Source organism: Musca autumnalis, unplaced genomic scaffold (assembly GCF_047663935.1).
Source record: "Musca autumnalis isolate F117 unplaced genomic scaffold, ASM4766393v1 scaffold_4, whole genome shotgun sequence".
In the NCBI taxonomy this organism is placed as follows: Eukaryota; Metazoa; Arthropoda; class Insecta; order Diptera; family Muscidae; genus Musca; species Musca autumnalis.
In genome coordinates this window covers 22,384,460-22,403,137 of record NW_027411977.1, presented here as the reverse complement: position 1 = coordinate 22,403,137, position 18,678 = coordinate 22,384,460, and the positions used below count along the sequence as shown (strand labels likewise).

The window sequence follows — 18,678 nt, the reverse complement described above, 5'->3', positions numbered from 1 at the left end:
GCGTTCTGATTACAGCGTTGTGATGGTTACAACGTACTGAGGAAGGATAGCACTAAAAGTGGGGGCTATTGCACCAGTGTTTTCAATACAGACCTATCTCGCTTGAGCCTGACACAAACAACATGGAATGCATGGTACAAATACACAGGTAGCCGCATCGGCAGTTGCTGGTAACATAAGGTGTCAAAATTTGACATCAATTCAATGCACTTGACACATTATGTTACCATTAGCTGGCGTGATAATGCTACCTGTATTATTGTACCATGATGGAATGTTAGGTGTAACACTTTCATAAATCATGGGAAAGGTGATTGGCTGATTTTCAGAGAGTTTGCTAATCACCGCTACCTGTTGCTCGAGTACCCAAGGAGATGATTAGCAAATGAGCGTGCTGAGCTTCACCCCAGTGATCCCAGAGTTAGGGAGCTGACTCCGGAATTTTAAAGGTTGGTTCGAGAGCATAAGCGGAACAAGTGGTTAACTCATCTGAAGAGTTGCAACATTGGGACCGAAATGAGATGTGTGTAATTTTAAATACACTCTCGAACCATAGAAATGAGAGAGATAGGACCACAGTCACATTTGGTGCGCAAGTTATTTCAATCGACAGTATGTCGTGCACCCCGGGAGTGACAGGGCGAAGAGAAGAGTAATATACCACAATAGAGCTTTTCCTGTCGAGAATGAGTCACTACAATGTACAATGGATGATGTTGCGAATGTCATCAGAAACACTAAATTATCCAAAGCGTTGGGCCCTGACGGTATCTCCTGGTAATGCTGAAACAACTGTATGTGGGGGAGTTGTGTATCTCACTAAAGTTCTCAACATGTCGCTAGCCACCCATATCGTTCCCGAAGTCTGGAAAATGGGCAGGGTGGTCCCGCTACTGGCAAGGATGCCAGCAAAGGTGAATCGTACAGACCGATTTCAAAGATCCTTGAGGCTTTAATGGGTTCCGTAAACAGCACAGCATGACAACAGCGTTGCCCGCCATTTTAACGCAAATTAGTAAAGGACTCAACCAGAGCAAGCCATGTGATAGAACAATAATGGTGGCGCTGGACTTATGAAAAGCCTTCGAAACTGTCAAGCTCCCCACGCTGTTTGAGAACATCGAGCAGACAACCCTCCGGGCAAGTTTGAAACGTTGGATAAACAATTATATGTATATGTGTGGACGCCAGTCGTACGTGGAATTCAGGAACAAGAAGTCCAAAACCCGTAGAGTGAAACAGGAAGTTCCCCATGGTGGGGTGATATCTCTGGAACTGTTTAACCTTTATCTCTCCCTGCTTTCCACACCCTCCAGACTGCATTGAGATTTTAACTGATGTCATTTGTGAAAGGCTGAAGTCCTATTTGACCTTTTTCCTCTCGATAAATATCCGCAACTAAATCGTCGGCCACTCTATTCCGTACATGGGCATGCCACAGCTATCTGCGAGGTCCTCAAGTCCCCAGCCGAAAGTAATTGGATGCAGATAAACAAACTGTGGTCCGCGAATATAAGTGCAACGCGATGCAATAATATTTAAACCTGTCAGAATCATGTGTTCTGTGGACCATCTACATGAGGAGACAATAGCATCTTTTCGTTGCAGTACTTGCCCGGGTGTTACCGTGAGAGCCATCCTAATCACCACATGGTGGATAGGATGATCTAGAAAGAGAGGTCCAACGTTACAACAGAGAGAACCTATAGATCAACATGCTTATCAAGCAGGTTTAAATAGTATTTACACGGATGCAGTCACAAAAATGCACAAAAAGCCGATTCGATTGAACAATGAACTGTTAGACAATTTTCATCGATTGGACCATAAATGCGAATTTTAGAGAATTTTTGTGAAAGTGCACCTTTGGTCCCATACAAATTACTATGAAAAAAAAAGATCCCTCTGGTGGCAAGGGTTAACATTAACCGATCGCCATAAGACCGTGTTTAGACATTCAAACTGGAAAGAAAATTTTTCTTCTCAATTTCTTTTAAAATTTCCTTGTTGTTTAGACAGGGAAATCATGTTTGTGTCAATTTTATAATTTTTCTTATTCTTCTTCACACTCATTTTCTCATTGCGCCGTTCAAAAACAAAGCCAAGGCAAAATTGTAATGAAAAGTAAAAATGGACGTGTGTGATAAACAATTAATTATTAAAGGAACCCTTGAATTGCATTTTAATTTTGATATTTCCACTTATTTCGAATTGTTTTTGCTTAAAAAAATAGTTTTTCCTCCAAATGTTTTATTTCAATTGTCTCCGCTGTTGTTTGTTTCTCGACAGAGAAAATAAAATGAAAGAAAATGCAAAAACAAATCTGCAATGAAAGAAAATGCAAAAACGATCCGAACTTCAGGTTGTATACGAAGAAAAACGAAACAAAACAGAATTTGCCAGTACAGAGGTGTGTGTACCCCCTCTTATTACTCTCTACTCCCTCGCCCATAAACTCAATTTTCATTCCCATCAACTTTCCCTGTGTAAACAGGGACTAAAATTTAGAGTTGGGCGATCTAGTTCATGGAGCCGATCGATCTTTCCACTTCCTTTTTCCAAAAGGAACTAGTTCCTTAATATAGTTTCATAGTTCCAAATAGTTCTGAGAGCGACATAGTTCAAAGAATACTTCTCTTTCATCATTCTTTCTGTTTCCTTCGTTCCAAATTGTTCCGAGACCGATATAGTTCAATGAATCTTTCTCTTTCATCGTTCTTTTTATTCTCTTCGTTCCAAACATGGCACAATAATACAGGTACAACGGCAAAAACAGCTGATTATCACATTAGTTGTCAAAATGCATTATTGTGAATAAAATTACATACAAAAGGTAAACAAGCAATTCACAGTAATGCGTTATTTTGACGTTTGGTGTGGTAAATGGCCCGATTATTGTTATCGATGTAACACCTTCTTATTTCGCCATGGTTCCAAACAGTTCCGAGAGTGAAGTAGTTTAAGGAAACTTTCTCTTTCTTTTTGTTTTCATCTTTTGGTGGATGTATTGACATAAACATAAATAAATTGCAGCCATGTACCGAGGATGCGATTTATGTTTATTTAACAATGTGGCCGCATTTGAATGATGAACGATCCGAAAGGAAGAAAATGTACCATACGAATCAAAGGAATTGTATGCACGACGGGAACTACATTTTTTTTGTTATTGTGAATCATTTGTATGAAAACGTAAACAAACACTTTGACATATTGAAGAATTTTCGGCCAAAATAGAATTGTTGTTGTGCTACTTACGTGACCTGTAGTGGAATTCTGTAACCCATTTTAGGAGTTACCGACAAAAAATCGGTAAAATTAAAACGCAAAATTATGAATGAAAATATCAATAAAAGTTGACAACACTGTTGGAATCGGTAGCACTTACCGACAACTTTATTTTTGTTGTTAACTTGCCGAAAAATTTCGTTAATTACCGAAATTATAAACATTTTAATTTTACCGATTTTTGTCGGTAACTCGAAAAATGAGCTACAAAATTCCAGTACTGGATGTTGAATAAACTTCTCTCAGTGACTTTTATTCTCTCAAGCAAGAAAAATTGCAGAAATTTATCGAACATTTTGTAAGAACTGGCAAGAAAATCAGCTGTTTTTCAAAGTCCTGGTCCAAACTAGAGTGAATTTCATTAAAAAAAATTTTGAAATTAGGAGTTCTTAGATTCAATTCCCCGCTACAGCAATTTCATTATTTTACTCTACTATGTCCAGGTCCACACTAGCGCGAATTTTTTTTAAACGTTTGATGAAAATAGGCGTTCTTAGATCGAATTCCCTACTACAACAATGATTTTATTCTACTATGGAACTCGATCTACAAACGTATAATTTCGTGAAATGTCCAGGTCCACACTAGCTCGAATTTTTTTTTTAATTTGATGAAAATAGGCGTTCTTAGATCGAATTCCCCACTACAACAATGATTTTATTCTACTATGGAACTCGATCTACAAACGTAAAATTTCGTGAAATTTTTTAATGAAATTCACGCTATAGTATAGTAAAATCATGAAATTACTGTAGTGGGGAATTCGATCTATGAAGGCATAATTTCATGCAATTTTTAATGAAATTCACATTAGTGTGGACCGGGACTATGAAAATGAAACTCCATCTAGAAACACATAATTTCGCAATTTTTTTCAATGAAATCAGTCTAGTGTGGACCGGTGCAAAATGTATGAAAATTATTTTTGTTTCTTTTGATATTTTAAACCATATGGAACAAAGGCATACATTTTAAAATCCCATCCACAACGCTTCAGCATCTAAAAAAATGTGAAATTGTGAAATTTTCTTGGTCAAAAACAGGTCTGTACGATAACTTTCCCAGCAATAATTACTCAGCATGTTCCAACAACTTCTCTCACCCTGCGTTTACATATGACAGGACAGTTCAGTTATTGATTGTCAAAAACCCAAAACTTGCCTGTGTGACGTAGGCGTCCAGACAAGTGCAAAAACACTTGTAAAATTATGAATAAAAATCGTCGATTTCTTTTTGTGTTCCGTTCACATATTTTGTTTTTGTTCATGTTGTTTTGTTTTCAACGCATCTGAATTATCGTATCACTTCACAAAAATGTCAAAAATTTGTTAACCCGGCTGTCTGTGAAAATATGATGAACAGCTGGAAGACAACCGACAAATGTATGTATGTGTTAGTAAATCAGATTTGTATTTGAAGACAAACTGTCTGGTGTAAACGCCTAGTCAGTGAATTTTACTCTCTTAAGTCCCAATTTACATTGGGCGAGTTTACTTGCGGCAATTGTCAGTTTGTTGGTGAGAGAGGGTGCTGAGAGGCAAAGGGTTACCATATGCCTCACTTCTCTCTCCTACAAAATGACAATTGCCGCAAGTAAACTCGCCCAATGTAAATTGGGACCAAGCAAGAAAAATTTCAGAAAGTTATCGAACAACATTTTGTAAGAACTTGCAAGAAAGTCAGCTGTTTTCGAAAATGTATGAAAATTCTTTTTGTTTCTTTTCATATTTTTTACCAAATGGAAAAAACATAAATTTTAAAATAAAAAATGCGCGAACTATGAAAAATGAGTGTGTATCTCAAAATGTACGGGAACGGACAAATGGAAAAAATGTCAAAAAACTGGAACAAATGTCAAAGTCGGCCTACCAACCAATCAGAATCCGACAACCATGTTGCTATTAGGTCTGTCTGGTTACTTTCCCAGCAAGAACTCTCAGAGAGTAAGGAGTTTTTATTCTCTTTTGCAAGAAAATTGTAAAAAGTAAACAGACACCTCCCAGCAAAAACCAGCAATCAATCAGCTGACTTGCCAAAACAGAACAATTTGTCCGACAATGAAGGAAGCAAAAATTTATTAAAAATAAACAAGAAAATTACAGAAAAAACAGATGTTTGATTGTTTTCAAGAAGAAGAAGAAGAGTTGCTAGTGCTTGCTAGAAGAAATTTGTCCAGCAAGAATTTGCAAGTTCTCAGTAAAAGAACTGTCAAAATGTCGCTCTCGAATCGCTCTCTTTTGCTGACTTTTTGTGTTAACAGACGACTTCCAACAACAATTGTTACAAATTTTAGGATAACCAGACAGACGTATTATTACACGCTTATGGCTATATCACACCATATGCTTTTTTACATGTATGACATCAGCAGGTCTGTATATTAGTATACACAAAGTGACAACATACATGTGAAAAAGCATATGGTGTGATATAGAATTAAATGTGTCGTTTATAAAGTTTCTTAAGAGAGCGTCTTAGTCACAGAACTGTCAAAAAGTCTCTCTCAACTCGCTCTCTTTTGCTGGACAATTTTGTTATCGAACAGCATTCAGTAAAAATTTATACGAATTTGTACAAATTTTTGAGTTATCGTACAGACCTAATGTTAACATTTCAAGTTGTTTACATTGAACAGCTGATAAAAAGTCAGCAGGCCAAACTTATAGGCCGTTTATATATAACAAGGTTAACCCAGTGGGTCTGGGTTTCAAATGTCATTTCCATTGTATATACTTCAAACAAATCCTCATAAAGAAGGTTAACCCTGCAAAAAACTATAATATAAACGCCGTATAACTCTAAAGCCAAACGTTGAAACTTTCATGCATAACTTTCACAGTTTTTTGGAAGAGAGCGGTGGTGAAGGAGCTCCTTAATCTTCGCTCTCTCCCAAAAGCTGTGAAAGTTTCAACGTGTGACTTTGGAGTTACAAATTACAGCAAAAATTTGCAAGTTCTCAGTCACAGAACTGTCAAAAAATCTCTCTGAATTCTCAATTTTGTTATCAGTAAAAATGTGTACGAATTTGTACAAAAACAAAATGTACTTTCAAAATATTTGATAGGTGACACAGCATAATTCATAAATATATTTTGTATATAATTACTTTTATTTGTATTTTTTCAAGGGTTTATACATATTCAATGTGGTATATATGGAATTACTATTGTTTTGGTTGTTGTTGCTTTTTGATATTTATTAAATAAACATTGGTTTTTATTACTTTTCAATAATTAGCTATAGAGAAAACATTTTGAAAAAACAAAACGTTTACAGAACACAATGAATGGCAAGAAATTAAAGAAAACTTAAGGTAGGATTTCAGTAAGGAGAAGGCCCAGAGAAAGATTCATTGGATGTTTTATTAGAGTATTTAAAAAAATATTAATCCATTTCTGTGAGAGCCACTGTGGTCCATGTAATACTATGTTTACATTTACGAAATCTACTCGATTTCATCTGTCAATTCCTTTGTGTATACGTCAAATGAAAACTCATCGATTGGATTTCATTTGACGTTTGAGCGATGGAATTGACAGTTGAAATCGAGTGGATTTCGTAAATGTAAACATAGTATAATGCCTGTCTGTTAGCATTCTGCCATAATATTTGGTCTGTTTCAGAACTGCAAGAATCTACTAATTTCTAATAATTTTTCCGATAACATAAAGGAAAAAATGTTATCGTAGTAAAAAATGGTAGCTTCTTGTAGGTTCTGGAGCAGAGCAATTGTTGTAAACTTCATGGGGATATTCAAACTTCGTGTTATTTATTTTATAAGAAACTGTGTGCTTTTTGAAGTCAACAAATGATTTTTTTTAAATAATTACTTAATAATACTAAGCATTGTAGAATTTACTAATATAAATAGATCAAACATAAAATTAAAAACTTATAATTTTAATTCTTAAACAAAACTTATAAATAAAAGATTATTTCCCAGTTTTTTGTTTTCTTTGTAAATAGAAATATAAACTAATATAGTTTTTTAATGTACATAATTATGTGTTTGTTGTTTGTGTATAAATTGTTTGTTTTCGTTTTCTAATTTGTTGTATAAATTTTTGAATTTTATTCCGAAAGGCAATTTTTTGTTGTTTTGTTTACGACGACCTAAATGTAAAATTTTGTTTTCCTAAAAATCTTGAGTTTTTGTTTGGTTGTTTTTTTCCACATTTGTTTGTTTCTTTGTTTTGTTTAACAAACAATTTTTTGTACATTGTTTTTTGATTTGGAAAAATTAAAATAAAAAATAATTACAAAAAGTTCAAATAATTCTAATTTTGTGGGCACACATTTCATATGTTTTTTTTTTGTTATAAAAATATTAATTACATTTGTGGAAACTTAATAGAGAGTTCATATTAAGAGTTCATAACTTAAAATAATTTAAATATAAATTATACATTGTTTTTTAAACTTAATTACTATAAAGAGATCTTAAAGTTTGTTGCTGCTTTTTAGTTAATTATTTTTTATGGTTTTTGTTGTTTATTTTTAATTAGAAATATTAAAAATACTTTATTTCATAATCTTCAATAAAATGAAACTACACTAAATTAAGAGTTCTCCTATAAAATTCTCCCTCTCTCTCGTTTCAAGAGACAATATCTTGTTATTTTCATTATCAAATAATACATATTTTGATTAACTTTCTATTTCATGCTGTCTTCTACTATATTCTATTGTAAGTATGGTATTGTTTTTTAATTTTAGTTAATTTATATGGAATAGTGTCGGTGTATAGTATAAATTAAGGATGAACCAATCAATTTGTTATGAGAGTATGTAGAAAAAGTTTAGTGTTGATATTAGTGATATAATCCATAACTGCCTAAGACCGATTTTTATATACAATCGAAATCCACTGTAACGTAGCTGGTTGGGATGAAGAATAACCCCCGCTAGCAAGATGAACTAGTTAGATATCGGAAACTCGTCCATTGTCGGGGTTCTGTAACTAGTTCCACATTAGACCAGCGTTAGGCAAGAGAGCGCACACGTGCTCTCAGTGAACGTTACTCTCTCCACACACACAATTAAACTAATTGAAAAAGCATGCACTCACACAATGACATCCCCAAAAGTATGCAATAAAAATAGATGCTGCCTATCGGTGCTTTAGACCAGAGTGAGGCAGAGAAAATTTTTGGGTTTCTCTTGTGCTCTCAATGAGGGTAAATTTGTTGTTGTTCACAACGTGTTAGCATCTACACAGGCTGTGAGCGATAACAAATTTACGCTCACTTAGAGCACATGGGCTCTCTTGGGAGTCACAATGCCTACCCTTGTTTTAGACCAGCGATAAGGGCACCATACTTATCTATTGCATACTTGTTCGTGTATTATTTCAGTTATAAGGTTCTGGTTCTTCTGTATCCAGACTTAAAAATTCAACAAACGTTGCACCCATAAAGAATCAGGAGACAGGTGAGCAGTGATGCCAGATAAGTTTCTTCGCAAATGGTTAATTTTCGGGAGCCAAAATCGTCAAATCGGCAAAATACCGATTAATCGGCAAATCTGGCATCACTGCAGGTGAGTGGGGTTAGCTAGTCAACTTAACATGTTTTGGGTATCGTGGCATTAATTCGGGCCAAATACGAATTGAAGCGGCTGCATCGTTCGGATCTTAACTGGGCTAAAACCACTCGTGTTTGCCTTCGCAGCTGGCGTTTTTCTGCTGCGATGGATGGGGTGAGGTGGTGTTCTCCAAGTACGGCAATCACATTGTGTCAATCACTATGACCACATCAGTGTGAATGCTAGCCAAGCCTGTCTAGATCATGAAGATCTTTCCTGATGTGCATGGGTGGTTGTCTATTAAATGGTGACAGGGGTGCTCACGGCGGTAGCACCCAAGAATTGACAACATTCTGTTGCGCTGATGCACCGATAAAACCATCGTCTCCTTATGATGATGGTCTCCTGTTGTCATGAGGAGGCTCCCTGCTGCTGTCCTCAGGGCGGCATTTTGGCGTGTTTGAATATTCGTCCACTGCGGATATTTCCATATTCCTCAGATGGAAGACCTTTAACACATACATATGTCATAGACGATAGGATCCGACCCCAGAATCGTACAATCATTCGCACACATTACGATCTCTATAACGTCTGTAGGGTGGAATTTAGGGTAGAAGTTAAACAGTTCCGGAGATATCACCCCACCTTGGGGAATTCCCTTTTCCACTCTACAGGTTTTGGACTTCTTGCTTCAGAATTCCACACACGACTGGCGTCCGCACACATACACCTTTTTCAGATGTAATTCGAAATATTTTACTTGTAATTCGTAACATTTCATTTGTAATTTGAGAATTCCATTTGTAATTCTAATAATTCCACTTGTTATTCGAATTAGTCAATTTGTTATTCGAATTATTTCATTTGTAATTCGAATTATTCCATTTAAAAATCGATTTATTCCATTTGTTATTCGAATTAGTCAATTTGTTATTCGAGTTATTTCATTTGCAATTCGAATTATTCCATTTGAAATTCGAATTATTCCATTTGTAATTCGAATTATTCCATTTGTAATTCGAATTATTCCATTAGTAATTCGAATTAAAAATTGAATAATTGGAATTACAAATGGAATAATTCGAATTACAAATGGAATAATTAGAATTACAAATGGAATAATTCGAATTACAAATGGAATAATTCGAATTACAAGTTAAATAATTCGAATTACAAATGAAATGATATTAATTAAAAATAGAATTCTCGAATTACAATTAAAATAATTCGAATTACTCCTGAAAAAAGAGGCAGTTGATTATCTAACGTTTCAAACATATCTGTAGAGTGGTCTTCTCTATGTCCTGGAACAACTTGGCAGGGTTGACGGTATCGAAGGTCTTCGATAGGTCAAGTGCCACCATAACTCTGTGTACTCTATAAACTGCCGGTTAAAATAACACGCGCACCTCTTTGGGTCAGTTACTGACACGCCGTTGAAAGATCACAAACGACGTAAAGCACTTCTCTTCGCCCAATCGTTATCAGGGTGCTCGATAAATTGTCGGTAAAAATAACTCGCGCACCTCTTCATATCTGTCATAGCCACGCCGTTAAACATGACAGATGTACAAGGGTTCGATAGCGCCTTAATCGTAATCCACAATTTACTGTAACCGGTTCCGATGTTGCAGCACTTTAGATGCTCTCACCTCGGATAACATCTACAACATCACCCATCGTAAATTGAAGTGGTTCTTCCTCGGTGGGAAGAGATCGCAAACGAGGCGGGGCGCTTAATAAATTGTCGGCAGAAATAACCCGAGCACCTCTTCGAATCTGTCATAGGCACGCCGTTAAACATGACAGATGTCCGATCATCCCTGCTACCAGGGTTCGATAGCGCCTTAACCGTTGTCCAAAATTTGCTACAACGGGGTCCAATAGAGATGTTCTAGCCACTTTTTCCTCTTGTGTTCACCGACTAACCTATTGACTTCCACTGTCAGTTCTCTGACTTTGAATCATTAGAGTTCGTGCGCCGAAGCTCATCACCCTCTTTTGCTAATCCCGTCGCCTCTGCTGAGAAATTAGGTCCTGTTTCAGGTATTCGACCAGCAGGAATATGTCGAGTGGCTGCTGCAGTGATGATGTCTCGAAAATTCCTCTCTGCTACCCGAACATCAGAGGGAGTGGGCAGTTCTCTGAACCGTTGGTTAGTCAATTCACTGAATCCTTGGCAATTAGCTTTTCCATGGTTAATGAAAGCATGGCGTTCAGAGGTTATAAAGTCGGGTGGTCTATTTATGGATATGAAGATGGTCCGACCCAAGGGATATGACGGGTTTCCAAGGGTGAATGTTTGAAGGGTGGAAGTATGGAATGGGGTGGTTCGGAGGTTGGAAGTTCGGAATGAGGTTGTTCGCAGGCTGGAAGTTCAGAAGGGTGTGGATCACAGGGTAGAAGTTCTGCGAGCGATGGTTCTTAGGGAGGATGTTTGGAGGGTGGAAGTACGGAATGGGGTGATTCGGAGGTTGGAAGTTCGGAATGGGGTGGTTCGTAGGCTGGAAGTTCGCAGGGTGGAAGTTCTGAGGGCGATGGTTCTTAGGTTGGAAGTTCGGAGAGGGGCAGTTCAGAGGGGGTGGTTCGGAGGGTGGAAGTACGGAATGGGGTGGTTCGGAAGTTGGAAGTTCGGAATGGGGTTGTTGACAGGAAGCTGGAAGTTCAGAAGGGTGTGCTTCGCAGGGTGGAAGTTCTGAGGGCGATGGTTCTTAGGGAGCAAGTTCGGAGAGGGGAAGCTCAGATGGGGTGATTCGGAGGGTGGAAGTTCGGAAAAATTAATTCGATCCTTGTAATTTCTTATCATTACCGTGTTTTTAATTATTCCGAACAAAATCTCCCCTCGTAAGGTTTTAAAAACTTTACTTTACACCGCAAATGGTTAGGCAAAATTTTAGGCAAACTTATCAAAATTTGGTTTGCAAAAAGAAAATGCAAAGTTTTCTATGGAACGAAATATCACAATTTTTTTGCACAATCTTAGCAAAATACACTTTGCAGATACAACTTTTCACTTAGCAGAAGAGGACGTTTGTGGAACAGAAATCAAAAAGAGAGCAAACATTGTTTGAAAACTTAGCAAACTTAACGTATCACTTATCAAAAATAAGGGTTCTGTGGAAAAGTTGATAAGTTGTTTCGTGGAATAGGGCCCAGGTAATACGATGGATATATCAGGTGAACTGGGTGACGTAGGGGATGGAAGATACCAAGGAACGGTCCTGACCGGTTTTAACATAACAAAGCCCAGGATTTATCTTGGTCCCTCTTTCATCTCAAGTGGACACTGACCTCCCCGTGGTGTCACCTGGGGAACTGCCTTTAACACCCGTTAAAGGTAGTGAGCTAACATGTGCCGCGCGTTCACCCATAAGAATGTTAAAAACTTGGGTTTGGGCGTCGGGTTAGTAACCCTCCTCTTCATGCCTACTCAGCCTACTATGAAACAACGAAAGAAAAGAAAAACGAACCCCTCTAAAGTTGACGAACCCCACAAACGTTCTAAGGACCATGATCTGCACCTGGAATGTTCGCACTCTCTATAGAGAAGGTGCAGTCTTCGCATCGGCAGAGGTACTTGAAGAGTACAAGGCGTTTATTACTACCATACAGAAAATACGATGGATTGGGAAAGGCGTCACAACAACACCTAAAGGTGACGCACTGTATTGTAGCTGCCATGACGTAAAGCATGAGTTTGGTTGCGGATTTGTAGTTAGTCGGAGACTAAAACATCTTGTATCCAGCTTCACCCCAGTGAATGAAAACTTGCTGCAATTCGAATAAAAGCTAAATTCTTCAACATCAGCTTTATTTGCGCTCATGCTCCCACTGAAGAAAAGGACGAACAGACCAAAAATATATTTTACGAGCGCTTAGAAGAAACATATGACCGTTGCCCTGCCCATGACATTAAAATCATTCTAGGCGATTTTTATGCCAAAATTGGAAAGGAGAATATCTTTGGCCCAACAGTCGGAAATTTCAGTCTCCAAAGTGAAACATCTGACAGTGGTATGGGGCTAATAGACTTTGCAGCTGCAAAAAACATGGTAGTAAGCAGTATCTGGTTTAAGCATCTCGATATTCATAATGGCACCTGGCTGTCGCCAGATCACTGAACAAGAAATCAAATTGATCACGTTGTGATAGATGGAAGACATGCATCAAGCGTGTTGGACGTACGATCGTTCCTAGGTGCAAACATAGACTCGGACCACTACCTTGTTGCAGCAAAGGTACATACCCGTCTAAACGTAGCAAATAAATCACGAACAGACACAACGCGGAAGTTGGACATCGATAGGCTGCAAACACAACAGATAGCCACAGCATATTCCACTCAACTAGCCCAATTGCTTAATGAGAGCACTCCTTGTCCGGATAACATAACAACACAATGGCAAAATATTGCCCACTCCATGCAAACAGCCGCAAAATCCATACTTGGATACCAGAGACCAGAGGAATTCATGGTATGACCAGGAGTGTCGTGCTGCTACCGAAGAGAAATGCCGCATTTTTCTCTTCGGTAGCAGCACGACACTCCTGGTCATACCATGAATTCCTTTGTGGAGGTCTCTGGTAACCAAGTATGGATTAAGCGGTACTTTACAATCAGTAGCAACGCGTAGCGCACAAGAGAGATATCGCAAGAAAAAGAGAGAAATGGAAAAAATCGAGATGTACAGAAGACAGAATGAAGTCCGAAAATTCTACCAAAGAGTGAAACATCAAACAGATGGCATGGTACAGGCACATCCTCCTGTAGAGACCAGCAAGGTAATCTGGTAACAGATACAGATAGCTCAGGATATGGAAGGAACATTTCTCCAATCTGCTGGTATCCAATAGTAGCGAAGACGATGATACCACAGATCCAATCCCAGAAGATGGTATAGAATGTATACCGCCCGGCCAAGATGAGGTAAAAACAGCAATGAACCGGCTGAAAAATAATAAAGCAGCTGGAGCCGATGGCTTACCAGCCGAGCTGTTCAAAACCGAAAGCGACACGCTGATAAGGTGTATTCATCAGCTAGTTAGCACCATCTGGCAGGAAGAACGAGTACCCAACGATTGGAACCTGAGTATCCTGTGCCCCGTCCACAAGAAGGGAGATAAGACTGTATGCTCTAACTATAGGGGCATAAGTCTACTCCCTATTGCCTACAAGATCGTGTCAGGGATATTGTGCGAACGACTAAAGCCTATGGTCAACGAGATAATTGGACCATACCAATGCGGCTTTAGACCTGGCAAGTCCACCATTGACCAGATATTTACCCTGCGGCAAATCCTAGAGAAGACCCAAGAGATGCAGATCGACACATATCACCTTTTTGTCGATTATAAAGCAGCATTCCACAGTCTCCTCCGATCAAAGGTATTCCATGCAATGTTTGAATTTGGTATCCCCGCAAAGCTCATCCGGCTTTGTAAGATGACTTTAACTGATACTAGGTCCTCAGTTAAAATTGGAAAGAACATCTCGAAGAATTTTGTACTAAAAGAGGTTTCAGACAAGGAGACAGCCTTTCGTGTGACCTATTCAACATTTTGCTGGAAAAGGTAATACGAGATGCAAATGTCAAAAGAAATGGCACAATTTACACCAATACCCACATGTTACTTGCTTATGCTGATGAATGAATGTGGATCTGGCGGTAAACGGCGAAAAGACCAAATTGATGGTGTCGACGCGCAAAGCGTCCATAGAGCTCGGACTAACTGTGGAAGTTGGTACCTACAATTTTGAGGTAGTTAAAGACTTCGTCTACCTCGGCACTGCCATAAACACAACAAACAACATCAGTTGTGAAATAAGAAGAAGAATTGTATTGGCCAACAGATGCTACTATGGTTTAAGTAAGCAATTTAAAAAGAAAGCCACATCTCGTCAAACAAAAATAACACTATACAAAACGCTGATACTACCCGTGCTAATGTATGGCTCCGAAGCATGGGTACTTGCGCAAGCAGATAAGGCAGTGTATTTGAGAGGAAAATTCTTCGAAAGATCTACGGGCCGATTTGCGTTGACGGTGAATATCGACGTCGTATGAACCACGAGCTATATCAGCTATACAAAGACATGAATATAGTTAAACGTATCGAGATGCGACGATTGCGTTGGCTAGGCCATATTATAATCCTGGTGGGTGCGTTCTTGTTCGCGGTGCAAAATGTGAACCTCAATTGAGATCTTCTTTAGCATAGGTAACCTCTGTTGAGGTCTCCTATAGCATAGATGACCTCAGTTGAGGTCTTCTATAGAATATATGACCTGAGTTGGGGTCTTTTTTAGCATAGCTGAGGTCTTATATAGCATAGATAGCCTCGATTAGGGTCTTGTATAGCAGAGACGACCTCAGCTATATATTTTCTCAGCCAGCGCTATGCCACTCTAGTCGTTCCCTAGGGTTGAATGTCATAGCCTATGATGCGCATTGATATCTCCTAGGAGTAGCCGGTTATTTCCTTCTAACATTATTAATCGGCTCGTCTCGCCCAAGCGAGATAGGCCTGTACTGGATAGACTGGTCAATAATAATGCAATAAGAATTCAAGTCCACCACCCCAACTTCTCGTTCGATCCTGGCAAAGAATGTTGTATCCATCACAATTTCGAAGACTGCAGTTGTTGTTTAGCTTCGTTTCCTGAATCGCCGCGACCATTATATTTTTTCGGCTCATAAAATTCACGATCTCATTGATCTTGTCACGATGACCATCGCAGTTAATGTACATGAATATCACATTCTCAGGAACTGGAAGAGCAGTACGAGTTGTTAAAGTCTGAGACTGGTTCTGCTGTTGTGTAGATTGCCGGGGAGTTTCATAATCCGACGACGATGACGAAGACTCACTGGAGATCATGTTGGCGCAGCATTAAGCAATATAATCCATATCGTAATACTCCCTGAGGAAGGTCAGGCTTGAACAGTTCCTGAAATGTTCCTATCCACGGCACCCGTTACATCTCAGCCGCTCACGTATGTCCCTTTTTGCCGATAGATGCTGTGGACATTAAAATTCTTGACTGAGGACATATTATGAGCAATCCAAAATATTGAAGATTTCCCAAGAAAATATAGAAGGAAGAAATTCTAGAGGAAGTGCTCGACGATATCTTGACAGCCCACCCAATGTTTTCTATCCATAAACCGCTCACGGTGCTCTTGAACCAAATTTAAATGAAAGGTTCTTACACCTGGAAAGTTTTTGCGGATTCTGAAACTAAAATGTTCATAAATGAGAAAGATCAAAAAACTAAAAAAATCGCCGGAACGGTTTTAAAATAAATCGCGATGCAAGTTAACATTTTTAAGAGTTTTTAAGGTATTCACGACTTTGCTTGGAAACCACAAGTCTTATAGAAATGGGACTAAAGATAATGTTGTAGCTATAAAAATTCTCTATTAGATTGTCATTTATGATATCTTCGTAGTTTTTACCGTTATTCAGATATAGTAGTTCAAATTAGGACAATGGGTTGACTGTATCGGCTCCTTATGTTATAATGTTTTTAGGTTTTCACGATTTTGCTTGGAAACCGCAAGTCCTATCGAAATGGAATTGCAGCAATGAAAATTCTGTACAAGATTGGCTAATTGATTTTTTCCTAGGTTTTACCATTCTTGAGACATAGAGGTTCAGATCAAACTTTCAGATTTTTTTTCTAAGGCCTTCAGGATTTATTTTGAAAACGGCAAATCCTTTCAAAATGGGACTAAAGAATATGTTGTAGCTGTAACAATTCTCTACAAGATTGGCTTTCGTAATTCCTTCCTAGGTTGTACCATTTGTGAGATATATAAGTTTTAGTTGGGAAGGAGGCGATACATTCAATCTATTGTCCTAATTTGAACTTCTATATCTCAATAACGGTAAAAACTACGAAGATATCATTAAAACCAATCTTGTAGAGAATTTTCATTGCTACAACATTTTCTTTAGTCCCATTTCGATGGAACTTACGGTTTCCAAGCAAAATCGTGAAAACCTATAAAACCCCTAAAAAATGTTAACTTGAATCGCGATTTATTAAAAAACCCTAAAAATTTCAACTTGATTCGCGATTTATTTAAAAAGCGCTCCGGCGATTTTTTTGTTTTTCCCATCTATGAACATTGTAGTTTCAGAATCCGCAAAAAACTTCCCAGGTGTAAGCACCTTCCATCTAAATTTGGATCAAGAGCACCGTGCTCTCCTTATGGCATAGTTATGAAATCTCTTTTCCATCTACAAAAATCATTACACCTCATAATTTTTTCTCTTTTTCTCTCAAACTCTCTTATATAGATTAAATCACAATTCTATAACATTTACACAAATTAAATAATACTGAAACAATAATTTTCAAATTGATAATAGTGATCGAAAAAATCGAAAATAATACTTTTTAACATCTTTTGATTTTTGAATGCTGTTGTTGTTAGTATTTTTTGTAATGTATATGTATTTTCCGTGTGTATGTGTATATGTTTTATATCCAATATATTCTTATTCGCTACTTGTAGTTATGGGTTCGAGTTTAATGCCCGTGGAACTTATGTTACTGCTACTGGCGGCGGAAGTTACAACAGTTGCTGCCGTTGTGGCGGCTATGGATGAAGGTGATGATGAGCTAATGCCCATACTTGTGACGCTGGATGATGCTGGTATCACTGCTCCACCCTCCAGTTGTCGAGATGTATCTATGGAAGAAGTTGATGTGGCTGGTAGACTATAAGAACTGGACCCTGTTATGGTGGCTGTGGTCACTGTGGCCGTTGTAGTGCAGGTGGATGATGCCGCCGCTGATGATGATGATGCTGCTGCTGCGGCCGCTGCTGCTGCACCCACAATATCGGCAATATCATCGGAAAATAGTCGCGATGGTGAAAAAGCTCGTGCAGGTTTAAAGGCCATTTCAAGGCCAAGTTCGGTCAGTGGTGAGACACTGGGTGGGCTGCTGGTGCGCCTTAAAGGCGAAACTGTGGACGATGATGATTTTGTGGAAGATGCTGTCGTTGTGGCCGTCGATGATGGCTGGTGAAGGTGGTGTGTGTGAGAGGATGTACCCGACATTCCCATCCCCGTTACACTGGGTGAGTGACCCAAGGATAAATGATGTTGGCCATATACGCCCATTTGATGCTGCTGGTGTGAGGGATGGGAGTGCTGATGTTTATGTTGTTGTTGCTGCTGCTGTTGATGCATTGCATGTTGCTGTTGTAGGTGAAATTGATGCAGTTGGTGTTGTTGTTGCTGACTTAGAAGTGTACTGGGATCACATCTTGAGGCTGGAGACCCGGTCATGTGTAAAGCTGCCGCCACACTAGGTGGCAATTGTGTCATGACAGGTAGTCCAGGGCCACAAGGTGAAGGTGCATGGCGGGGTCCCATCATGGGGCCAACAGCACCAGAACTTGATGTTGAGCTAAGGGCTGGTGAAATGCTTGTCTTGGGTAAAATCATGCCTCCTGGGCCAGAAGGTACCGGCAGGGCACCACTACTGGCCAAATGCGGTGGGAGATTAAAAAGACCTTGACCACCTGGACCTTCTGGGCCATGTTGTTGATGCTGCTGCTGTTGTTGTTGCTGCTGCTGTTGTTGTTGCTGCTGTTGGGCCGCCGCCATTTGCATTTGCTGCCTCAGATTGTGGGCCACTGCAGCCACCGCAGCTGCTGCTTCCTGGGACATTTGATCTCCAGTAGGTGTGGGTGCAGGTATACCATTGGGACATTGGGCACTCACACCCGGATAACCCACACTAGGTTCTTGCTGAAATGGGAAAATAGGCTAAAAAAGAAAATAGGCAGAAAAAAAAAAAACAATGCACCATTAGAGCTTTCTACTGTTCGCCACACAAACTTTCGG

The 18,678-nt window shown here is 38.8% G+C and overlaps 1 protein-coding gene across 3 annotated transcripts in view; it reads right to left on the bottom strand.

The window, feature by feature from the left end:
• Window positions 1-15,549: 15,549 nt before the first annotated feature.
• bab1 (bric a brac 1) overlaps window positions 15,550-18,678 on the bottom strand; it is a 319,917-nt gene continuing 316,788 nt past the window's right edge. For 2 of the 3 annotated variants that reach the window (XM_073981809.1, XM_073981810.1), the window contains exon 4: window positions 16,760-18,600. In XM_073981809.1, the coding sequence (XP_073837910.1) occupies window positions 17,320-18,600 (1,281 nt within the window). In that variant the 3' untranslated portion in view covers window positions 16,760-17,319. Of the gene's footprint in view, window positions 18,601-18,678 lie in introns of all 3 variants that reach the window. The other variant, XM_073981811.1, reaches the window with a different exon arrangement.